General features: G+C 41.7%; 1 protein-coding gene across 2 annotated transcripts in view; it reads left to right on the top strand.

Annotated features, from left to right (window-relative positions):
- tpx2 (TPX2 microtubule nucleation factor) overlaps positions 1-12,831 on the top strand; it is a 32,614-nt gene extending 19,783 nt beyond the window's left edge. For both annotated transcript variants that reach the window (XM_073061552.1, XM_073061553.1), the window contains 7 exons: positions 1,000-1,219; positions 1,387-1,485; positions 1,976-2,152; positions 5,897-6,043; positions 6,253-6,364; positions 11,334-11,518; positions 12,499-12,831. In XM_073061552.1, the coding sequence (XP_072917653.1) occupies positions 1,000-1,219; positions 1,387-1,485; positions 1,976-2,152; positions 5,897-6,043; positions 6,253-6,364; positions 11,334-11,518; positions 12,499-12,609 (1,051 nt within the window). In that variant the 3' untranslated portion in view covers positions 12,610-12,831. The remainder of the gene's footprint in view (positions 1-999; positions 1,220-1,386; positions 1,486-1,975; positions 2,153-5,896; positions 6,044-6,252; positions 6,365-11,333; positions 11,519-12,498) is intronic.
- The last annotated feature ends 5,522 nt before the right edge of the window (positions 12,832-18,353 follow it).

Genomic DNA, 18,353 nt, shown 5'->3' with positions numbered 1-18,353 from the left:
AATGTGGTTCCTGGTTGTCCATTTCATCTCAAGTCACCTCTTGAAATGCGTAGGCAAAACCTTTGTACTCCAGGACACAAGGTTGTGACTGTGGCTACAAATGCATTCAGAAATCCATCTGCAGAACTTTTTGAAAGCTGTTGAGCTTAATTTTTTTTTCTGATTCTGTTAATAACTGTTTTCTTTGACAATAATAATAAATAGGCATCTGTTAGTCTCGAGAGACCATGGATTTGCGCCTTGGAAGGTTTCCAGGGCACAGGCCTGGGCAGGGTTGTATGGGAGACCAACAGTTGCCCATCCTACAAGTCTCCCCTCTTCACGCCACTGATGTTGTCCAAGGGCCGATACAGCTTGGCACCGGTGTCATCGCAGAGCAATGTGTGGTTAAGTGCCTTGCTCAAGGACACAACACTCTGCCTTAGCTGAGGCTCGAATTAGTGATCTTCAGATCACTAGACCAACACCTTAACCACTAGGCCACGTGCCAACACTCTTTGACAAAATACCAAATAATAAAACTTCTCTTCCCCCGTCAGTTGCTTAGCTGAGTGAATACTGAGACCTTGTGCACGTAAGAAATTGAGTATCCCTTGAAGTCAAGCACACTGCTGTAGTGACGGCAGAAATATTTCCATAGTTAAACAGCATAGAAATGGGCCAGTGAGTCTGCACTGTCTAAGCACTCATTTTTCTTCCCATATTCTACCACTAGGAGCAATTTAGTAGCCATTACATTTGCAAACTTGCACATCTTTAGGTTGTAGGAGGGTACTGGAGTACTCAGAAGGGAAAGCCACAAGCAAATCATTGGCTCTGCTCATTGCACCAAAGGTCAGGATTAAACCTGGCTGAAGATGCAGCAGCGCCACTAACTGATAATGGCAGATTCTTGATGATATTTGGGTCCATGATCCTCTTTGGATTCTAATTAATGCTCAGATTTGATGATTCCTGTTGAATATGGGAGCAGAGGTTTATGTCATCTTGCATTTGCAGGTACAAGTTCAAAGCCCAGGAAGTAAACACCAAAATCCTAGAAGGTGGCCCAATCCTACCAAAGAAGCCACATGTTAAAGAACCAACAAAACCTATTGGCTTTGATCTGGAGATAGAGAAGCGCATCCGGGAAAGAGAAGAAAACAGAAAGCATGAAGAAGTGGAGGCTTATACCTTTCACTCACGGCCCTGCCCTTCCAAGATCCTAGATGACGTTGTGGTAAAAATCCTCTTGTTTCCTTAATTGAATTTTGGTCACAATAAAATTACAACACTTCAATTTCCAAAAATATTTTATCAACTTCAGTTCAATTTTGCACCACACAAACTGTAGCTGTAAATTTAAACTTTTTGGCTTAATTCATGTGTTGCAAACTACTTTTGCAGGGAGTGCCAGAGAAAAAACCTCTACCCATAACACTGCCCAGATCTCCAGCTTTTACGCTGAAGAACCGTGTGAGAATGTCCCTCAAGGAGGAGGAGAAGGTGGGTATGAAAGTTGCACCATGATGGAATCGTTTGAATGACTTGACCTTTCTCAATTTGCCTGTTAACCATTCTACTCTTAATGGTATTGATAGTCAGTACAGTGGCCCATTTGTGTTCTAGAACACAGTTGTTGATGGAACAAGACTGACTTGGATTTTTGTTCTCTTTGAAAGTGTCAGTGATATTGGGCACAAGCACTGCTCTGGTGGCAGCAGCCAGTCAATGTTGGAGGGCCAGTTGGATGGAGTGAAATGAAAAATAACACTGCTTATGTTGATCAAACATATGACTTGAAGGTTGACCTCACTAGACTTTAAATCCATCCTCAACCTTTAACTAAAAAGATAAGAATCTTATCTGGTGTTTTGGTCACTAGCATTATTTGAAAGAAGTATTTTGACTTTGGGTTCTAAAATGGTATTCTTCTGTGGTGGTCCAGTGTTATCGCATTGTATTTTAATATTTGTTTTCTGATTGAAACTTACAGAAAGAAACACGTGTGATTAAAGCAAATCCCATGCCACACTATGCTGTCCCATTCAAGCCAAAGTCCACTGGAGAAACTGTTATAGCAGTTCAGCCTTTCTCATTTGAGACCCGGGACAAAGAAAGAGAAGCATTAAAACAGAAGAAAATAGAGGAAATGCGCAAGAAGGAGGCTGAGGTATTCATTATGACTGCAAATGGTGTTAATATGAATGCTAAAACATAGTGAGCTAAGTTTGAGAGTGCAAAGGATTTAAAACAGTGAGACTTGTTGATTCATTTATTGGCTAATTGGGCAGCAGGTGCCAATAAAAGGGAAGTAAGCTGACATGGAGCAGTCAATGTATGAGTGGGACTTTGAGGTTGTGGAGAAAACTGTTCATCTTCCCTCTTACTACTTTGTCTAATTGCTTATTGGGCTTGTAGCTGAGACTTAAACTGATTAAGAAAACCAAATTACAACTTTTTTTTCCCCCAAGTGCTGCAGGATCAGGTGATGTGTTGTAGCTGCATGATGTGGGAGCTAGTGCACTCCATTGTGGCTTCTGGTGCCCACATCTGTAGCAAGTGTTTGGAACTTGGGTTCAAAGTTATGACCTGGAATTTGATCTTCAAATATTAAGAAACATCAAGGAGGGTAGAGTTACCTGAATGCTGATTCAGAAGGCAGTTGTACCCATTAGATTAACTGCTTCATCTTTGGTCTATGATGGTGAAAGGTGTGATAGAGACAGACTGGGTGAATGGGTCTGTAAGAAGGTTGAGCAACTGAACCAGGTTCAGGGAGACATTCAAAAGATAGAGGGAAATGTAGTTGTAATTGAGGACAGTATAGTGAGGGGAATTCTCTGATGCAAGAATCCTGAAGTCTCTTGCCTGTCTGGTGCCTAAGTGCAGGGCATCACATCTTGACCTACAGATGAATTTAGATTGGGAAGGGAAAGATTAATTTGTCATGGTCAATGTGGATATCAATGATGTAGGTTGAATGAGGAAAGGGATTCTGAGAGAATATGAGCAGCTAGGTGGTAATCTGGATTGCTAGCTGAACCAGGGTCAAGAAAATTAAGGTTAACTGCATGCTTCAAAGGTTGGCGTAGGAGAAGTGGATTTGAATTTGTGGGATATTGGCACCAGTACTAGGGAAGGAGGCTGCTGTTGTAATGGATTGGGCTCCAATCATTACCATACTGGGACCAGGGTCCTAATGAATGACTTGGGGGCTGTGACTAGGGTTTTAAACTAAGTGGTAGGGGGTTGAGTTCAGTTGTTTGGAGAAAGTATGGATAACATAAAAGGTGAGCAGGAGGTTACTAATGTCCCCAGAATATCTTTTAAAAAAAGACTGCTTAGAAAAGGTTACAGTTAACTTTGGACAACATGGAGACAAATAAGTATGCTGGTGAATGCAAAACTAAAAGGGATGTTCTTGAATGCACACAGTATATGAAACAAGGGAGATGAGCTTATTCTACATTTACAAATTGGCAGGTACAACTGTGTGGGCATCGGTAATAGCTGGAAGAGTACAGTTGGGACCTAAACATCCAAGAATATGCATTCTTTCAAAGGCAGGCAAGTGAGTGAGGTATCTCTATTGGTTGAAACAAAAATGAAATCAAGTCCCTAAGAAATGACAGGATCAGAAAATGTAGTATCCTTATTGGCAGACCCTGATGGGAGTTGTACACAGACCTTTAAAGAGTGCTTGAATGTGGGATATAAAAGGTATTGTGAGATAGAAAAGGCTGTGTCACAGTGGTCATGGGGGGGACTTCAATACACAGGCAGGTAGGCTGAATCATGTTTAGCACTAGATCTAACAGAAGGGATTTGTAGAGTGCCTGTGAGAGGACGTTTCCTCTGGTGGGGGTATCCAGAACTAGAGAGCACATTCTCAAAATGGAAGGGCAATCTTTTAGAAGAGGTAATGAGGAATTTTTCTAGCCAGAGAGTGGTGAATCTAGAATGCTGTGCCACAGACTGTAGTGGAGGCCTTGTCCATGGGTATATTTAAGGTGAAAGTTGATAGTTTCCTGATCTGTCAGAACATCAAAGGATCTGGTGGGAAGACAGGTGTATGGGGTTGAGTGGGATCCAGGACAACCATGATGGAATAGCGAAGCAGACTCGATGGGCTAAATGGCCTAATACTGCTCCTATGTTTATAGGATTGCTTGTGTTTGAGCCCATTAGGAACAATCAATTCTGGATTTGGTGTGTATAAGGAACTGGATTTTATTAGGGAACTACAGTAGATGAAGAAACCCATAGGAGGAATTGATCATAGTATGATGAAATGCACCTGGCAGTTTGAGAGAGAGAGAGAGAGAGAGAGAGAGAGAGAAGCTAAAGTTGGATACATTGGTATACAGTTGAGTATGAGAGAGGAGCTGGCCAAAAATGAGTGGAAAGAGCAAGGATGACAGTAGAGGAGCAATGGAAGGAATTTTGGAAGACGTGGGATCATTACATCCTAAAGAAGAGGGGATGATAAGGCAACCATAGCTGACAGGCATAGATGGCATGAAAGCAACAAAATTAGTGACAATGATGTAACAGAACAAAAAAATAGTGTTTTTTAAAGATATCTAAACCTTAAAGGAGGATAGTGTACGTTGGACTGCTGGAGAAGTAGTTATGGTGGAAGAACTGACCACCAGTCAGGATTGGTCTTCGCTGTTGGGGAAAACCCAGCAAGGTGGTAAAAGTTTGAAGTTGGGGTAGTGTGGGGAAATGGGAAGTACAGCAGAATTGAATGTAGGCAAGTCTGAAGGTAGGTGACTGGGCTACACCGGAGTTCTAATTGTTATCTGAAGGCATTGTTAAGGCATTTGTAGCGACCTTTCAAGAATCTTGAATGGTTCCAGAGGACTAAAATTCACAAATGTAAATCCATGTTAAGAGGGAGGGAGGGTAAAGGAAATTATAGGCTGGTTAGTTAGCTTGATTTCAGAGCTAGGGAAGATGTTGGAGTCCATAATTAAGGATGAACTCTGTAGTACATGATTAAGTAGACTGAAGTCAGCATGGTTTCCCTAAGCACAAACGAGAAAATCAGTAGATGCTGGAAATCCGAGCAATACACACAAAGTGCTGGAGGAACTCAGCAGGCCAGGCAGCATTTATGGAGAATAGCATAGTTGATGTTTCGGGCTAAAACCCCTCGGCTGGACTGAGGAAAAAAATGCTGAGGTTTAGAATTAAAAGGTGGGGGGGGGGGGGGGGGGTAGGGAGAGAACCACCAGGGAGAGTGAAAGCTGGGGGGGGGGGGAATGAAGTAAAGAGCTGGTAAGTTGATTGGTAAAAGAGACAGAAGGCCATGGAAGAAAGAAAAAAGGGGGGGGGGAGGAGCACCAGAGGGAGGCAATGGTGGGTAAGGAGATAGCATGAGAGAGGGGAAAAGGGGATGGGAAATGGTGAAAGGTGGGGGGGGGGTCATTACTGGAAGTTTGAGAAATTGATGTTCATGCCATCAGGTTGGAGTCTACCCAAACGGAATACAAGATGTTGTTCCTATAACCTAAGTGTGGCCTTGACATGACAGTGGAGGAGGCCATGGATGGACATATCGGAATGGGAGGTGGAATTAAAATAGATTAGGAGACAGCTTTGCTGAGCATCTGCGCTCCGTACGCCAGAACAAGCGGGACCTCCCAGTGGCCACCCATTTTAATTCCACTTCCTATTCCTGTTGTTTGGAAAATTGAGATCTGATATTTCTGGTACTTCAGTGAATTGAGATTTGTAGCCCGGGCTGAGGACTAAATGGAGCTGTTACAGCAGTATGATGAGCTGAATAACTCTGTCCATGTAACCATCTGGCTAATTGAGCAACTGCATATAGTTAGGTAATGTCTAATTGATAAATGATTACACTTGGGAATTCATTTGTCACTGGAAATGATGATTTCTTCTACAGGTCCCTGTATTTAAAGCACAGTTGCTTCCTGACTTTGAATCTGCTCATCTACCTGAGAAGGTGGTGAAGCCCGTGACCAAAGTAGAACCATTTCATTTACGACTAGATGAACGTGGTGCTATCAGAGAACAAGAGTGGGCAGAGATGGTAAGTTTTCTGAACCTTGTCCTGACACCTACAGTGAATTTGTAAATGAATGTTGATTGCTTCATTTATGTTGGCCTTGACACGCATGTAATTGGGGTAAACTAACCATGTATTTAGAATTAATTTCCATTGTTACTCCTGGGAAATCTGCTGCGATTGCCAATGCACAGTTTGCTCCATCTTGTTGAATAAGAACATCTTTCTTGCAGATGAAGGAAGAACTGAAAAAACAAAAAGAAGCAGCATGTTTTAAAGCCAGACCCAACTCTGTTGTTTACCGTGAGCCATTTCTGCCAAAGAAGGCAGACCAATCATTAACAGGTATTTATTGTCTTGCTTTACAAATCTATCAATTTAGAAATTGTGGTCACGTGTATTTCCCCAACATGCTATTTGGATTTTTACTTTTACCAGTGGGATTTGCACAAGTTATATAAGATTTACTGTCTTGGGTTGAGGCTTGGAAATATGGTCTTCAGTCTGAAAGCGCTATAGATGCAGTAATCCAATTTGAGGTGAAGGAGAATCCTAAGGGCTTCAACAGATGTATTTTGAGCAAAAGGATAGCAAGGGACAAAACTGGTCTTCCAGAAGATCAGTGCTCATTTATGTGTGGATCTGAAAAAGACGGTGCAGATCTTAATGTAATCTTTGCTTCTGTATTTGCTTAGGAGATGTATACAGTTTATAGAACTGGGGCAAAACTGTACTGAAGGTCATGGACAGATTGGAGGGGGAGGTGCTTGCTGTTTTGAGGCAAATTAGGGTGGATAACCAGGGCATGCCAATGTGTTCTCTTGGGCCCTGTGGGAGGCTGGTGCAGAAATTGAAGGGGCCTTAGAGGTATTTAGATGCCAGAGGATTGGAGGATGGCTAATGTTCCATTGTTTCAGAAATGCTCTAAGAATAAGCTGGGGAAATTATAGACTGGTGAGCCTGATGCCAGTAGTGGGTAAGCTATTGGGAGGTATGTTACGGGACTGGATATATAAGTTTCTGGATAGACAGGGACCGATTAGGGATAATCATCATGACTTTGTGCATGGTAAGTTGTGTCTAACCAATTTAGTGTCTTGTTTTTTTTTGAGGAAGCTACCAAGAAAGTTAATGAAGGCCAGATAGTGGATGTTATCTGGACTTTAGCAAGGCCTTTGATAAGGTCCCGCATGGGAGGTTGCTCAGGAAGGTTCAGTTGCTTGGCTTTCAAGATGAGGCAGTATATTTTTTATATAAAAAATTTCTTTTATAATGTATGACCTATCTTTAAATTTTTGATTACAGAGTGGCATATGCTATAACATTTTGATTAATTTTATTACAATATATGAATGTACACAATTTATGTTGAGATGTAGCTATGTGTTGCACTCTGTAAATCTTGTTTTTTCTGAATAAAAATATTGTTTAAAAAAAAATGAGGCAGTAAATTGGATTTGGCATGGCTTTGCAAAAGAAGCTGGAAGTACATGGCTGCTTCTCTGACTGGAGGCCTGTGACTACTGGTGTGTTGCAAGGATCTGTGCCAGATCCACTGTTTATCTATTTCAAATGTTTGGGTGATTTGGTAAACTGCACAAGGTAAATTTGTGGATGACGCCAAGATTGGGGGTGCAGTGGACAGTGTGGAAGACTATTAAAGCTGGACCAGGTGGAAAATGGGCTAAAAAGTGACAGATGGAACTTAATGCAGAGAAATGAGGTGTTGCATTTTGGGAGAACCAATTAGTGTAGGTCTTACATAGTGAGTGGTAGGGTACTGAGGAGTGTGGTAGAACGGGGATCTGGGAATACAGATTCAAATTCCTTGAAAATGATATCACAAGTAGATAGGTTTGCAAAGAAAGCTTTTGGGACATTGGCCTTCATAAATCAATGTGTTGAATACAGGAGTTGGTATGTTGCATTGAAAGATAGAGGCCTAATTTGGAGTTTTGTGTGCAGTTTTGGTCACTTATAGGAAAGATGTAAATAAGATTGAAAGGGTGCAGGAAAATAATGCTGAGACTTGAGGACGTGAGTTATAAGGAATTGTTGAATAGATTAGGGCTTTATTCCCTAGAATGTAGAAAAATGACAGATCTCATCAAGGTATACAAAATTATGAGGGTTTTGATAGGATAAATAGAAGCAGGCTCCTTTTACTGTGGTTGTGTGAGACTAGAACTGGAGGTCATGGTTACAGATGAAAGATGAACATGGGGGGTGGGGAAGGATCTCCTTTACTTAGAAGCTGGTGGGAGTGTGGAACAAATTGCCAGTAGACGTGGCTGATGTCGGGTCAATTTCAACATCTTGAGGGAAATTTGGATAGGTAAATGGCTGGGAAAGGGATGGAGGGCTATGGTTAGGGTGTGTACATCAATGGAACTAAGTTGATGAATGGATTGGCACAGACTAGATGGGCTGAAGGGCCTGTTTACATGCTGTTGCATACTATGACTTGAGAAGGCTAAACTCACCGGTGATACTATTCACAAAGGGATTGAGATTTGGCTGGTGGGTTTAATCTAGAACATGTTATAGAATAGTACAGCACATCACAGGCCCTTCAGTCCACAATGTTGTGCTGACCCTCAAACCCTGCCACACATATAACCCCCACCTTAAATTCCTCCATATACTTGTCTAGTAGTCTCTTAAACTTCACTAGTGTGTCTGCCTCCACCACCGACTCAGGCAGTGCAATCCACGCACCAACCACTCTGAGTGGAAAAACCTTCCTCTAATATCCCCCTTGAACTTCTCCCCCCTTACCTTAAAGCCATGTCCTCTTGTACTGAGCAGTGGTGCCCTGGGGAAGAGGCGCTGGCTGTCCACACTGTCTATTCCTCTTAATATCTTGTACACCTCTATCATGTCTCCTCTCATCCTCCTCCTCTCCAAAGAGTAAAGCCCTAGCTCCCTTAATGTCTGATCATAATCCATACTCTCTAAACCAGGCAGCATCCTGGTAAATCTCCTTTGTACCCTTTTCAATGCTTCCACATCCTTCCTATAGTGAGGCGACCAGAACTGGACACAGTACTCCAAGTGTGGCCTAACTAGAGTTTTATAGAGCTGCATCATTACATTGTGTCTCCCAAACTCTATCCCTCGACTTATGAAAGCTAACACCCCATAAGCTTTCTTAACTACCTTATCTACTTGTGAGGCAACTTTCAGTGATCTGTGGACATGTACCTCCAGATCCCTCTGCTCCTCCACACTAACAAGTATCCTGCCATTTACATTGTACTCTGCCTTGGAGTTTGTCCTTCCAAAGTGTACCACCTCACACTTCTCCGGGTTGAACTCCATCTGCCACTTCTCAGCCCACTTCTGCATCCTATCAATGTCTCTCTGCAATGTTTGACAATCCTCTACACCATCTACAACACCACCAACCTTCGTGTCGTCTGCAAACTTGCCAACCCACTCTTCTATCCCCACATCCAGGTCATTAATAAAAATCACAAGAAGTAGACCTCCCAGAACAGATCCTTGTGGGACACCACTAGTCACAACCCTCCAATCTGAATGTACTCCCTCCACCACAACCCTCTGCCTTCTGCAAGCAAGCCAATTCTGAATCCACCTGGCCAAACTTCCCTGGATCCCATGCCTTCTGACTTTCTGATTAAGCCTACCGTGTGGAACCTTGTCAAATGCCTTACTAAAATCCATGTAGATCACATCCACTGCACTACCCTCATCTATATGCTTGGTCACCTCCTCAAAGAACTCTATCAGGCTTGTTAGGCACAATCTGCCCTTCATAAAGCCATGCTGACTGTCCTTGATCAGACTATGATTCTCTAAATGCCTATAGATCCTATCTCTAAGAATCTTTTCCAACAGCTTTCCCACCACAGACTCACTGGTCTATAATTACCCGGACTATCCCTACCACCTTTTTTGAACAAGGGGACAACATTTGCCTCCCTCCAATCCTCTGGTACCATTCCTGTGGACAACGAAGATATAAAGATCCTAGCCAGAGGCTCAGCAATCTCTTCCCTCACCTCGTGGAGCAGCCTGGGGAATATTCCGTCAGGCCCCGGGGACTTATCTGTCCTAATGTATTTTAACAACTCCAACACCTCCTCTCCCTTAATATCAACATGTTCCAGAACATCAACCTCACTCATATTATCCTCACCGTCATCAAGTTCCCTCTCAGTGGTGAATACCGAAGAGAAGTATTCATTGAGAACCTCGCTCACTTCCACAGCCTCCAGGCATATCTTCCCACTTTTATCTCTAATCGGTCCTACCTTCACTCCTGTTATCCTTTTGTTCTTCACATAATTGAAGAATGCCTTGGGGTTTTCCTTTACCCTACTCACCAAGGCCTTCTTATGCCCCCTTCTTGGTCTTCTCAGCCCCTTCTTAATCTCCTTTCTTGCTACCCTATATTCCTCAATAGACCCATCTGATCCTTGCTTCCTAAACCTCATGTATGCTGCCTTCTTCCACCTGACTAGATTTTCTACTTCACTTGTCACCCATGGTTCCTTCACCGTACCATTCTTTATCTTCCTCACCAGGACAAATTTATTCCTAACATCCTGCAAGATATCCCTAAACATTGACTACGTCCATAGTACATTTCCCTGCAAAAACATCATCCCAATTCACACCCGCAAGTTCTAGCCTTATAGCCTCATAATTTGTCCTTCCCCAATTAAAAATTTTCCTGTCCTCTCTGATTCTGTCCTTTTCCATGATAATGCTAAAGGTCAGGGAGCGATGATCACTGTCCCCCAGATGCTCACCCACTGACAGATCTGTGACCTGACCCGATTCGTTACCTAATACTAGATCCAGTATGGCATTCCCCCTGGTCGGCCTGTCAACATACTGTGACAGGAATCCATCCTGGACACACTTAACGAACTCTGCCCCATCTATCTTGTGAATCTTTGGAATTGTCCCAGAAGTATATATCCTGAAGTGTATATGCCAAGCTCAATTTTCTTATGAAAGAGGAATAAGTTGTGGGAATCAGAAACTTGGGCTACAGAGTGAATCTACAATACCTTGGCAACACAGGGCTGCAGATGATACAGTCTGAAGTATCAGTCAATCTACTGGAGGAACTCTGCAGGTTGAGCAGAGGAATTGTCAGGTTTCTGATCAAAATGCAACATTGCGTCAGGTCTTTGCATAAAATAATTGGCTTAGGCTATATGGTCTCGGAATTGAATTTGGTGTTTTCTGGTACTGGCAAAGAAATTCTTTACCTTCTATCTTAATTATTTGGGTATTCTGTTATAAAAATCTTAGCTCTTTCCATTTTGCCCAACCTTAGAAAGGCTTCCTTCCCTGGCTCAAGAGAAGTTTGAATTAGCAACAGAGAAGCGTGCAAAAGAGCGCATGGAATTTGAAATGCGCAAAGCACAAAAAGAAGCCTTCCGAGAGAAACGTGAGCAGGAATGGAAGAAAGAGGCTGAAGAACACGAAAGAGATGAAATAGCTAGACTTCGGCAGGAGCTAGTGAGTATCTGGTGATATGGTCATTGTTAACACTAATTACTTGGGTTGTGCAAGTCTATTGGTTTCTTTCTAGGTGTGTGCAGCACTGGTCTCATTTGAGCTTTCAGTGGGTCTGTAAATAGCTTGGCTCACTTTAGTAAGCTAGAAAAGATTACTGCATTGTAACAAATAAACTGATGTACTGGTGTCCCCCGCTTTATGAATGCTCACTTTATGCCACTTCGCTTTTACAAAAGGCCTACATTAGGAACCCGTTTTCACATTACAAAGAGGATTTTCACCTTTACGAAAATTTTTCCCATATAAATTAATGGTTCTGCGCTTTATGCCATTTCAACTTAGGAAAGGTTTCATAGGAACACTCTACCTTTGTAAAGGTGGGGGGGAAACACCTGTATACATTACCTCAATGGAAATTATGTACAATCAGCCAGTTGTGGTGGGGGGGGGGGGTGGTTAGGGAAGAGATGTAAAGGAATGCATGACTATAATTGTAGTCACAATCCCCCCCACCCCCCAAAAACAAACCTGAGGGCTTCTACTACTAGATGGCCTGCTCAAATCACAGGCTGAACCACCTTGGATAAAGACCTCATTGTTCCAATCATATTTCCTGGTTTTCAAAAATGCTGGAAGTGAGAGAGAGCCATCTATCCACTTATGTGGTATTTACAGGCTTTTGGGTTGGATGTATCAGGAAATGTAGCCTCAACTAACCATTTGAATTTTCTGGAAACGTAGTGCTTATGTTAAGTACATTCTTGCAGTTTAAAGCAGTGCATTGGTCTTTGGGTAAATAACTTGATGTTTAAGATTTTGCACCTGTTTGTATTACTGTTGTACCCTTTCATGGAAGGGCAGTTTGTTGTTCTAAATGAAAGGTTTGGGACAGAAAATTCAAATTTTGGCATCTTTTAGCTAAAAGCACTTGGCTTTCAAAGCTTAATTAACATGTCGTCCTTTTTTTTTCTTTTTTGCAGGTACACAAAGCAAATCCCATCAGGCAGTACAAAAAAATAGAAATCAAGCCCAGTGATCAACCACTAACAGTTCCTCACACTCCTCAGTTTTCTGAAAGATTTAGGCTGTAATGTACATTATTAACTCGGGGGTGGGGGGGGTGGGGGCCGTAATCCATCTGTAATATTTCTAATTTCGCTCCAGGATTACTAAAATACTTAGTGCAAAGTCATGTTGCCAATAAAATTTATTTTATTGCTTTTGGTTACTTGGTGTGTACTGTCACTTGTTACAGTAAAACTTTCATGTGATACATTTGTTTAAATATAATAAAGGTAGAAAAATTTCTGTAAGAGCTATTGATGAGTTTTGCTTTTTGCTTTGTAAGTATACAAAACAAATGTCTGGTATTTGTTTTCGAGTTATGCAGTTAACACCTTTACAAATAATTTTCCGTCAGTGCCCTATTTTGGTTTTTTCCATACTAATCAGATAATTTTTGCTGAGTAGGAAGTGAACCGCTAGGCTGTTTAAGTTTTATTAATTTCAATATCTTCATACACTTATTCTTGGTTTTAGCAATTCTTAGGTTTCTGGTGATCAGTCTGATTTTTTTAAAACTGGGTTTCAAATGAGATGAACTGATGCCTGGTACTTGAATTCTGATTTAAGATTTCTTATTAAATGTACTTCAGTGGCTTGCATGACTATTACTGAACCCCCTGGGTTGGATTGCTTTATCAAAGGTATACTGTGCCTAACAAAAAAACAAAACTTGGCAATTGTACTTTGGGATGCTGAAGACCGGGAAGAGTTATCCTCTGCCAGGGATGGGTAAATAGGAATAACCTGAATCACTCAGAGCAGTACCAAGTAAAGGTGGTAACCAGGGAAAAGCTAAAGCAACTGGGTCTCTGGCAATGAGTCTGGCTCTTTGGGCAAGAAGGGAGTGACTGAGAAGAGTGCAGTAGTAATGGGGGATTCCATAGTTAGAGGAGCAAACGGGAGATTTTGTGTACCAATGACAGGTGGGAGAAGGGATGAGGTCCCGAAGCGAGAATATAGGGAGTTGGGTAGAAAGCTGAAAGCAGGACCTCCTAGGGTAGTAATCTGTATTACTGCTTGTGCCATGTGCTACTGAATAGATTTGTCAGATGAATATATAGCTCAGGAAATGATATGGGGGCAGTGTTTCAGAATTCTGGATCATTGAGACCTCCCTGAGGAAGGTATGACCTGTACATAAAGGGTAGGATGCACTGGAGTCTGAGGCAGGTTTACTAGAGCTGTTGGGGGCGGTTTAAACTAATTGGACAGGGGGGATGGGAACTGGAGTGATAGGGCCAAGGATGGGGCAGTTGGTATACAAGTCAATGCAGTGTGATGAATACGGGATTGAGTGTTGTATTTCAATGCATGCAGTATACAGAATAAGGTAGATGATCTTGTAGCACAGTTGGAGATTGGAACGTGTGACATGGGCATCACTGATTTATGGTTGAAAGATCATAGTTGGGATCTTGACATCCAAGAATATATGTTGTATTGAAAGGACAGTTGAGTAGGCAGAGGGGTTGGGTAGCTAATGTTGTTTTAAAAAAAATCAAATCCATAGAAGTGTCATGGGATTAGAAGATGCAGAATTCTTGTGGACAATTTTTTAAATCTGCAAGGTTAAAAAGATCTTGATTGGGAAACTCTGACCAGTAGCCAGGATGCGGAGTACAAATTACAATGGGAGATAGAAAAGGCATGTGAAAAGGGAATTCAATATTGGAGTAGGAAAAATCAGGATGGTGCTGGATTCCAAAAAGGAATTTGTAGAGTAGGGGGAGAGAGAGAGAGAGAAATTTTTCACAGCTTGTGGTTGAAGCCTCTAAGGGAAAGGTAACTCTGGTTTGGGTTTTGTGATGAACTGGAGTTGATCATTAGAATCATGAAAGAGCTGGTCAGAGTTGAATGGAAGGGGACACTAGCAGGGATGATGGCAGAATAAGAATGGCTGGAGCTTCTGGGAGTAATTTGGAAGGTGCAATACATCCCAAGTAAATATTCCGAAGGGATGACTGACAAAGGAAGCATTAAAGCAAGCAATTAGTGGGAAGTTGGAAGATTGGAAAGCTTTAAAAATCCAACAGAAGGCAACTAAAAAGCCATAAGGAGAGAAAAGGAAAAATGTGAGTTTTTCTGCCAGTAATGAGGATACTATCTTTTTAGAGAGTAAAAGAGGATATTGGACTGCTGGGAATGACACTACAGAGTTGGTAATAGGGAACAAAGAAATGGTAAATGATAAGTATTTTGTGTCTTCATGCTAGCAGTATACCAGAAATTTGAGTGTCGGAGCAGAAGTGAGTGTAGTTGTTGTTACTAAGGACAAAGTGCTTGGGACACTGAAGGTAGGTAAGTCAGATAGGCTACACTCCAGGGTTCTGTAGCTGAAGAGCGTGAGGAGGCATTAGAAATCATCTTTCAAGAGTCACTGGATTCTGGCATGGTTCCAGAGGACTGGAAAATTATAAATGTCACTCCACTCTTCAAGAAGGGAGCGGGGTAGACTATAGGAAGTTATTGACCAGTTAGTCTGACCTCAGTGGTTGGGAAGATGTTGAAGTCTATTATTAAGGGTGAGGTTTCGGGGCACTTGGAGGCACACAATAAAATAACTGAAAGTCAGCAGTTTCCTTAAGGGGAAATCTTGCGTGACAAATCTGTCTATCCTGCTGGTATTTCCTCGAATTCTAACAAAGGAGTGCCAGTGGATGTTTACTCTGACAAGTCGACACAAAGAACCATTGTATTATAGGAAAGATGCTAGCATGGATAGAAGATTGGCTAACTGGCAGGAGGTAAACTTTGGAAACAAAAGGGGTCTCTTTTGCATGGCTGCCACTGAGTAGTGATGTTCCGTAGGGGTCAGTGTTGAGACTGCTTCTGTTTATGTTGTACATCAATGATTTTGATGACAGAATTAATGGCTTTGTTTACTTTGTGGAAGATATAAAGATAGGTGAAGGGGCTGCTAGTGTTGAGGAAGCAAAGAGACTGCAGAAGGACTTGGACAGGTTGGGAGAATGGGAAAAGAAGTGGCAGATGGAATATAGTGTGTGGCCATCTACTTTGATAGGACGAATAAAGGTGTAGACTATTTTCTAAACGGAGAAAATTCAAAAATCGGTGGTGCAAAGGGAGAGTACAGTCGGCCCTCCTTATCTGCGAGGGATTGGTTCCGGGACCCCTCGTGGATACCAACATTCGTGGATGCTCAAGTCCCTTATTCAACCTCTCTCAATGCGGTGGATCTTAGGACCCAGCGGAACCCCAGACCTTATTTAACCTGTCTCAGTGCAGTGGATATTAGGACCCAGTGGCAGAGATCTGAATTTGCAGTGTTTCTGTTTACGAAAATAATCACGATTGAAAATAAAGTGGAAATAATAAAGCGATCGGAAAGAGTTGAAACACCATCGGTCATTGGAAAAGCGTTAGGTTACGTCGGTCAACGATCGGAACAATTTTAAAGGATAAAGTGAGAAAGGCTCTGCCTCATTGAAAGCTACAATTATTACTAAGCAATGTAGTGGTTTAATTTTTTGGGTTTTGGGTTTTTGATCCTCCACATCAACCTGGCACAGTGCAGAGCGCACTCGGGAGCGGTCTGTCACTGGATCGAACTCGGGAACTTCCATTCCTGAGCCTGGTGCTGAAACATACGTTAAGTGTTTTATATGCATAGAAAGGTAAAATATATACTAAGACAAACGTTTAACTGACGTTAAATAATACCGGATGTACCTGTTCCGACTTACTGAGCAAGAGAACTTCCGATTTTTTTTTTCCCCGATTCCAATCCACGATAACCCACGCACATCCTCCTGTATACTTTAAATCATCTCTAGATTACTTATAATACCTAATACAATGTAAAGTAGTTGTTATACTGCATTGTTTAGGGAATAATGACAAGAAAAAGTAGTCTGTACATGTTTGAACAACAAGTACTGAAAGAGCACTTATGGGTTTTCGCGATTCGCGGTTGGTTGAATTCGCGCATGTGGAATTTGTGGATAAGGAGGGCCGAATGTACTCATGCAGGATTCGCTAAAGGTTATCTTGCAGGTGGAGTTGGTAAAGGAGGCAAATGCAATGTTAGCATTCATTTTGAGAGGACCAGAATATAAAAGCAAGGAAGTAATGCCAGGGCTTTGAGGCATTAGACTGACTGTTTTTGGAGTATTGTGAATAGCTTTGGGCCCTTTATCTAAAAGACATGCTGGTGTTGGACTGGGTCAGCAGAGCTTCACAAGAATGATTCTGGGAATGAAAGGTGTAATGTCTTGTAACTTCAAAACATTAAATTAATTCAAAGAAATACACGAGAGTCCGGGAATTGGGTCCAGTTCGAGTTGTCTTTAAGCGAGGTGTGTACATATCATATGGTAGTGTGATGTATGCAATGAAAGTATTTTTGCATATAACCTGTAATGATTTAAGTGAACAAGAATGTAAATATATACAAGATTACTGAAATTAAATATTAAATACACAACACTCCTCCCTGCTTAGCTATAAACTCCAATTCAATAGAATGCATCTCAACCATATACAGAGCCTACTATTTAATACAACTGGTGCATAGTTTTTGTAACTCTATACAGACTTTCACAGCATAGTAAATTTAAAATTGTCCCATTCAGGCCTAAAGATGTAATCACTGGAGGATTTCTTACTCTTGTGAGATATTGTCTTTCCTGACAAGGGGGATCATCTGCTTTGTGATTCTGAAAAGGTTCTCAAGTTTTGGAGCCTCCTCTGCTGCGGTGGTTGTATAAGTTGACTGAGACTGCAGGACGTGGATCTGACAGTGGTGGCCACAGTTCTTCCTTTTTCTAGTTTGTGCATCTTGATTTTTGGGGAGATGCATTTAGTTCACCGGAGTATTCTCGTATTAATCCTATTCTTTCCTCTTGGTTTCTGCATCCAGAACATCATCTGCTGAGTCCTGCTTTTGTATCTCCCAACTCCTTTCTTTTTGGGCTTCCATCTTTGCATTTACTTCTACAAGCAGCTTTTTCTCTCCCACTTGAAGACCATCTACACAGAGTAGATCCTGGTTCTTAGATAGATAGATAGATACTTTATTCATCCCCATGGGGAAATTCAACTTTTTTCCAATGTCCCATACACTTGTTGTAGCAAAACTAATTACATACAATACTTAACTCAGTAAAAAAAATATGATATGCATCTAAATCACTATCTCAAAAAGCATTAATAATAGCTTTTAAAAAGTTCTTAAGTCCTGGTGGTTGAATTGTAAAGCCTAATGGCATTGGGGAGTATTGACCTCTTCATCCTGTCTGAGGAGCATTGCATCGATGCTCACAAAATTTATGCTCACAAAAGCCGAATGCTTGTAACTTTCCTGAAGCTTGTTGAGCACTCTTCCAGCTTAAAACCAAGCCGCATTTTGCAAGTAACTGATACATTGCCTACAAAAACTGTTGTAGTTGTACCACTGATTTTAACACTTTCATGATTTTTCTCAGCAGTGTGGTCCTTGGTCCATAATGCTTTCCAATCGGGGAGAGAGGTTGGCACCAACAGCAGTTTGTCCTCTGTTGAACAATGGTTCATAGTGTTCAGCATGAAGACAGTTGTGGCATCACTTTCATATGGGAAGTGGCACAAAATTTGTGAATGGATCTCCAATCAAGTTGTAGTTGTCTCAGGCAATCACACCTACAGAATGCTGGTCCTTTTGTTTTTGCCATAGACCAGCTCGATGTGGCTTGTTGATTGTTGTATTTCACTGTCACGAATGTCATTTCCACAGGAGTCATCTTTTTGCCAGTATAAGTTCTTAATTGTATAA

The sequence above is a fragment of the Hemitrygon akajei genome, chromosome 11 (genome assembly GCF_048418815.1).
Source record: "Hemitrygon akajei chromosome 11, sHemAka1.3, whole genome shotgun sequence".
NCBI classification, from domain to species: domain Eukaryota; kingdom Metazoa; phylum Chordata; class Chondrichthyes; order Myliobatiformes; family Dasyatidae; genus Hemitrygon; species Hemitrygon akajei.
This window is presented reverse-complemented; position numbering and strand designations above follow the sequence as displayed.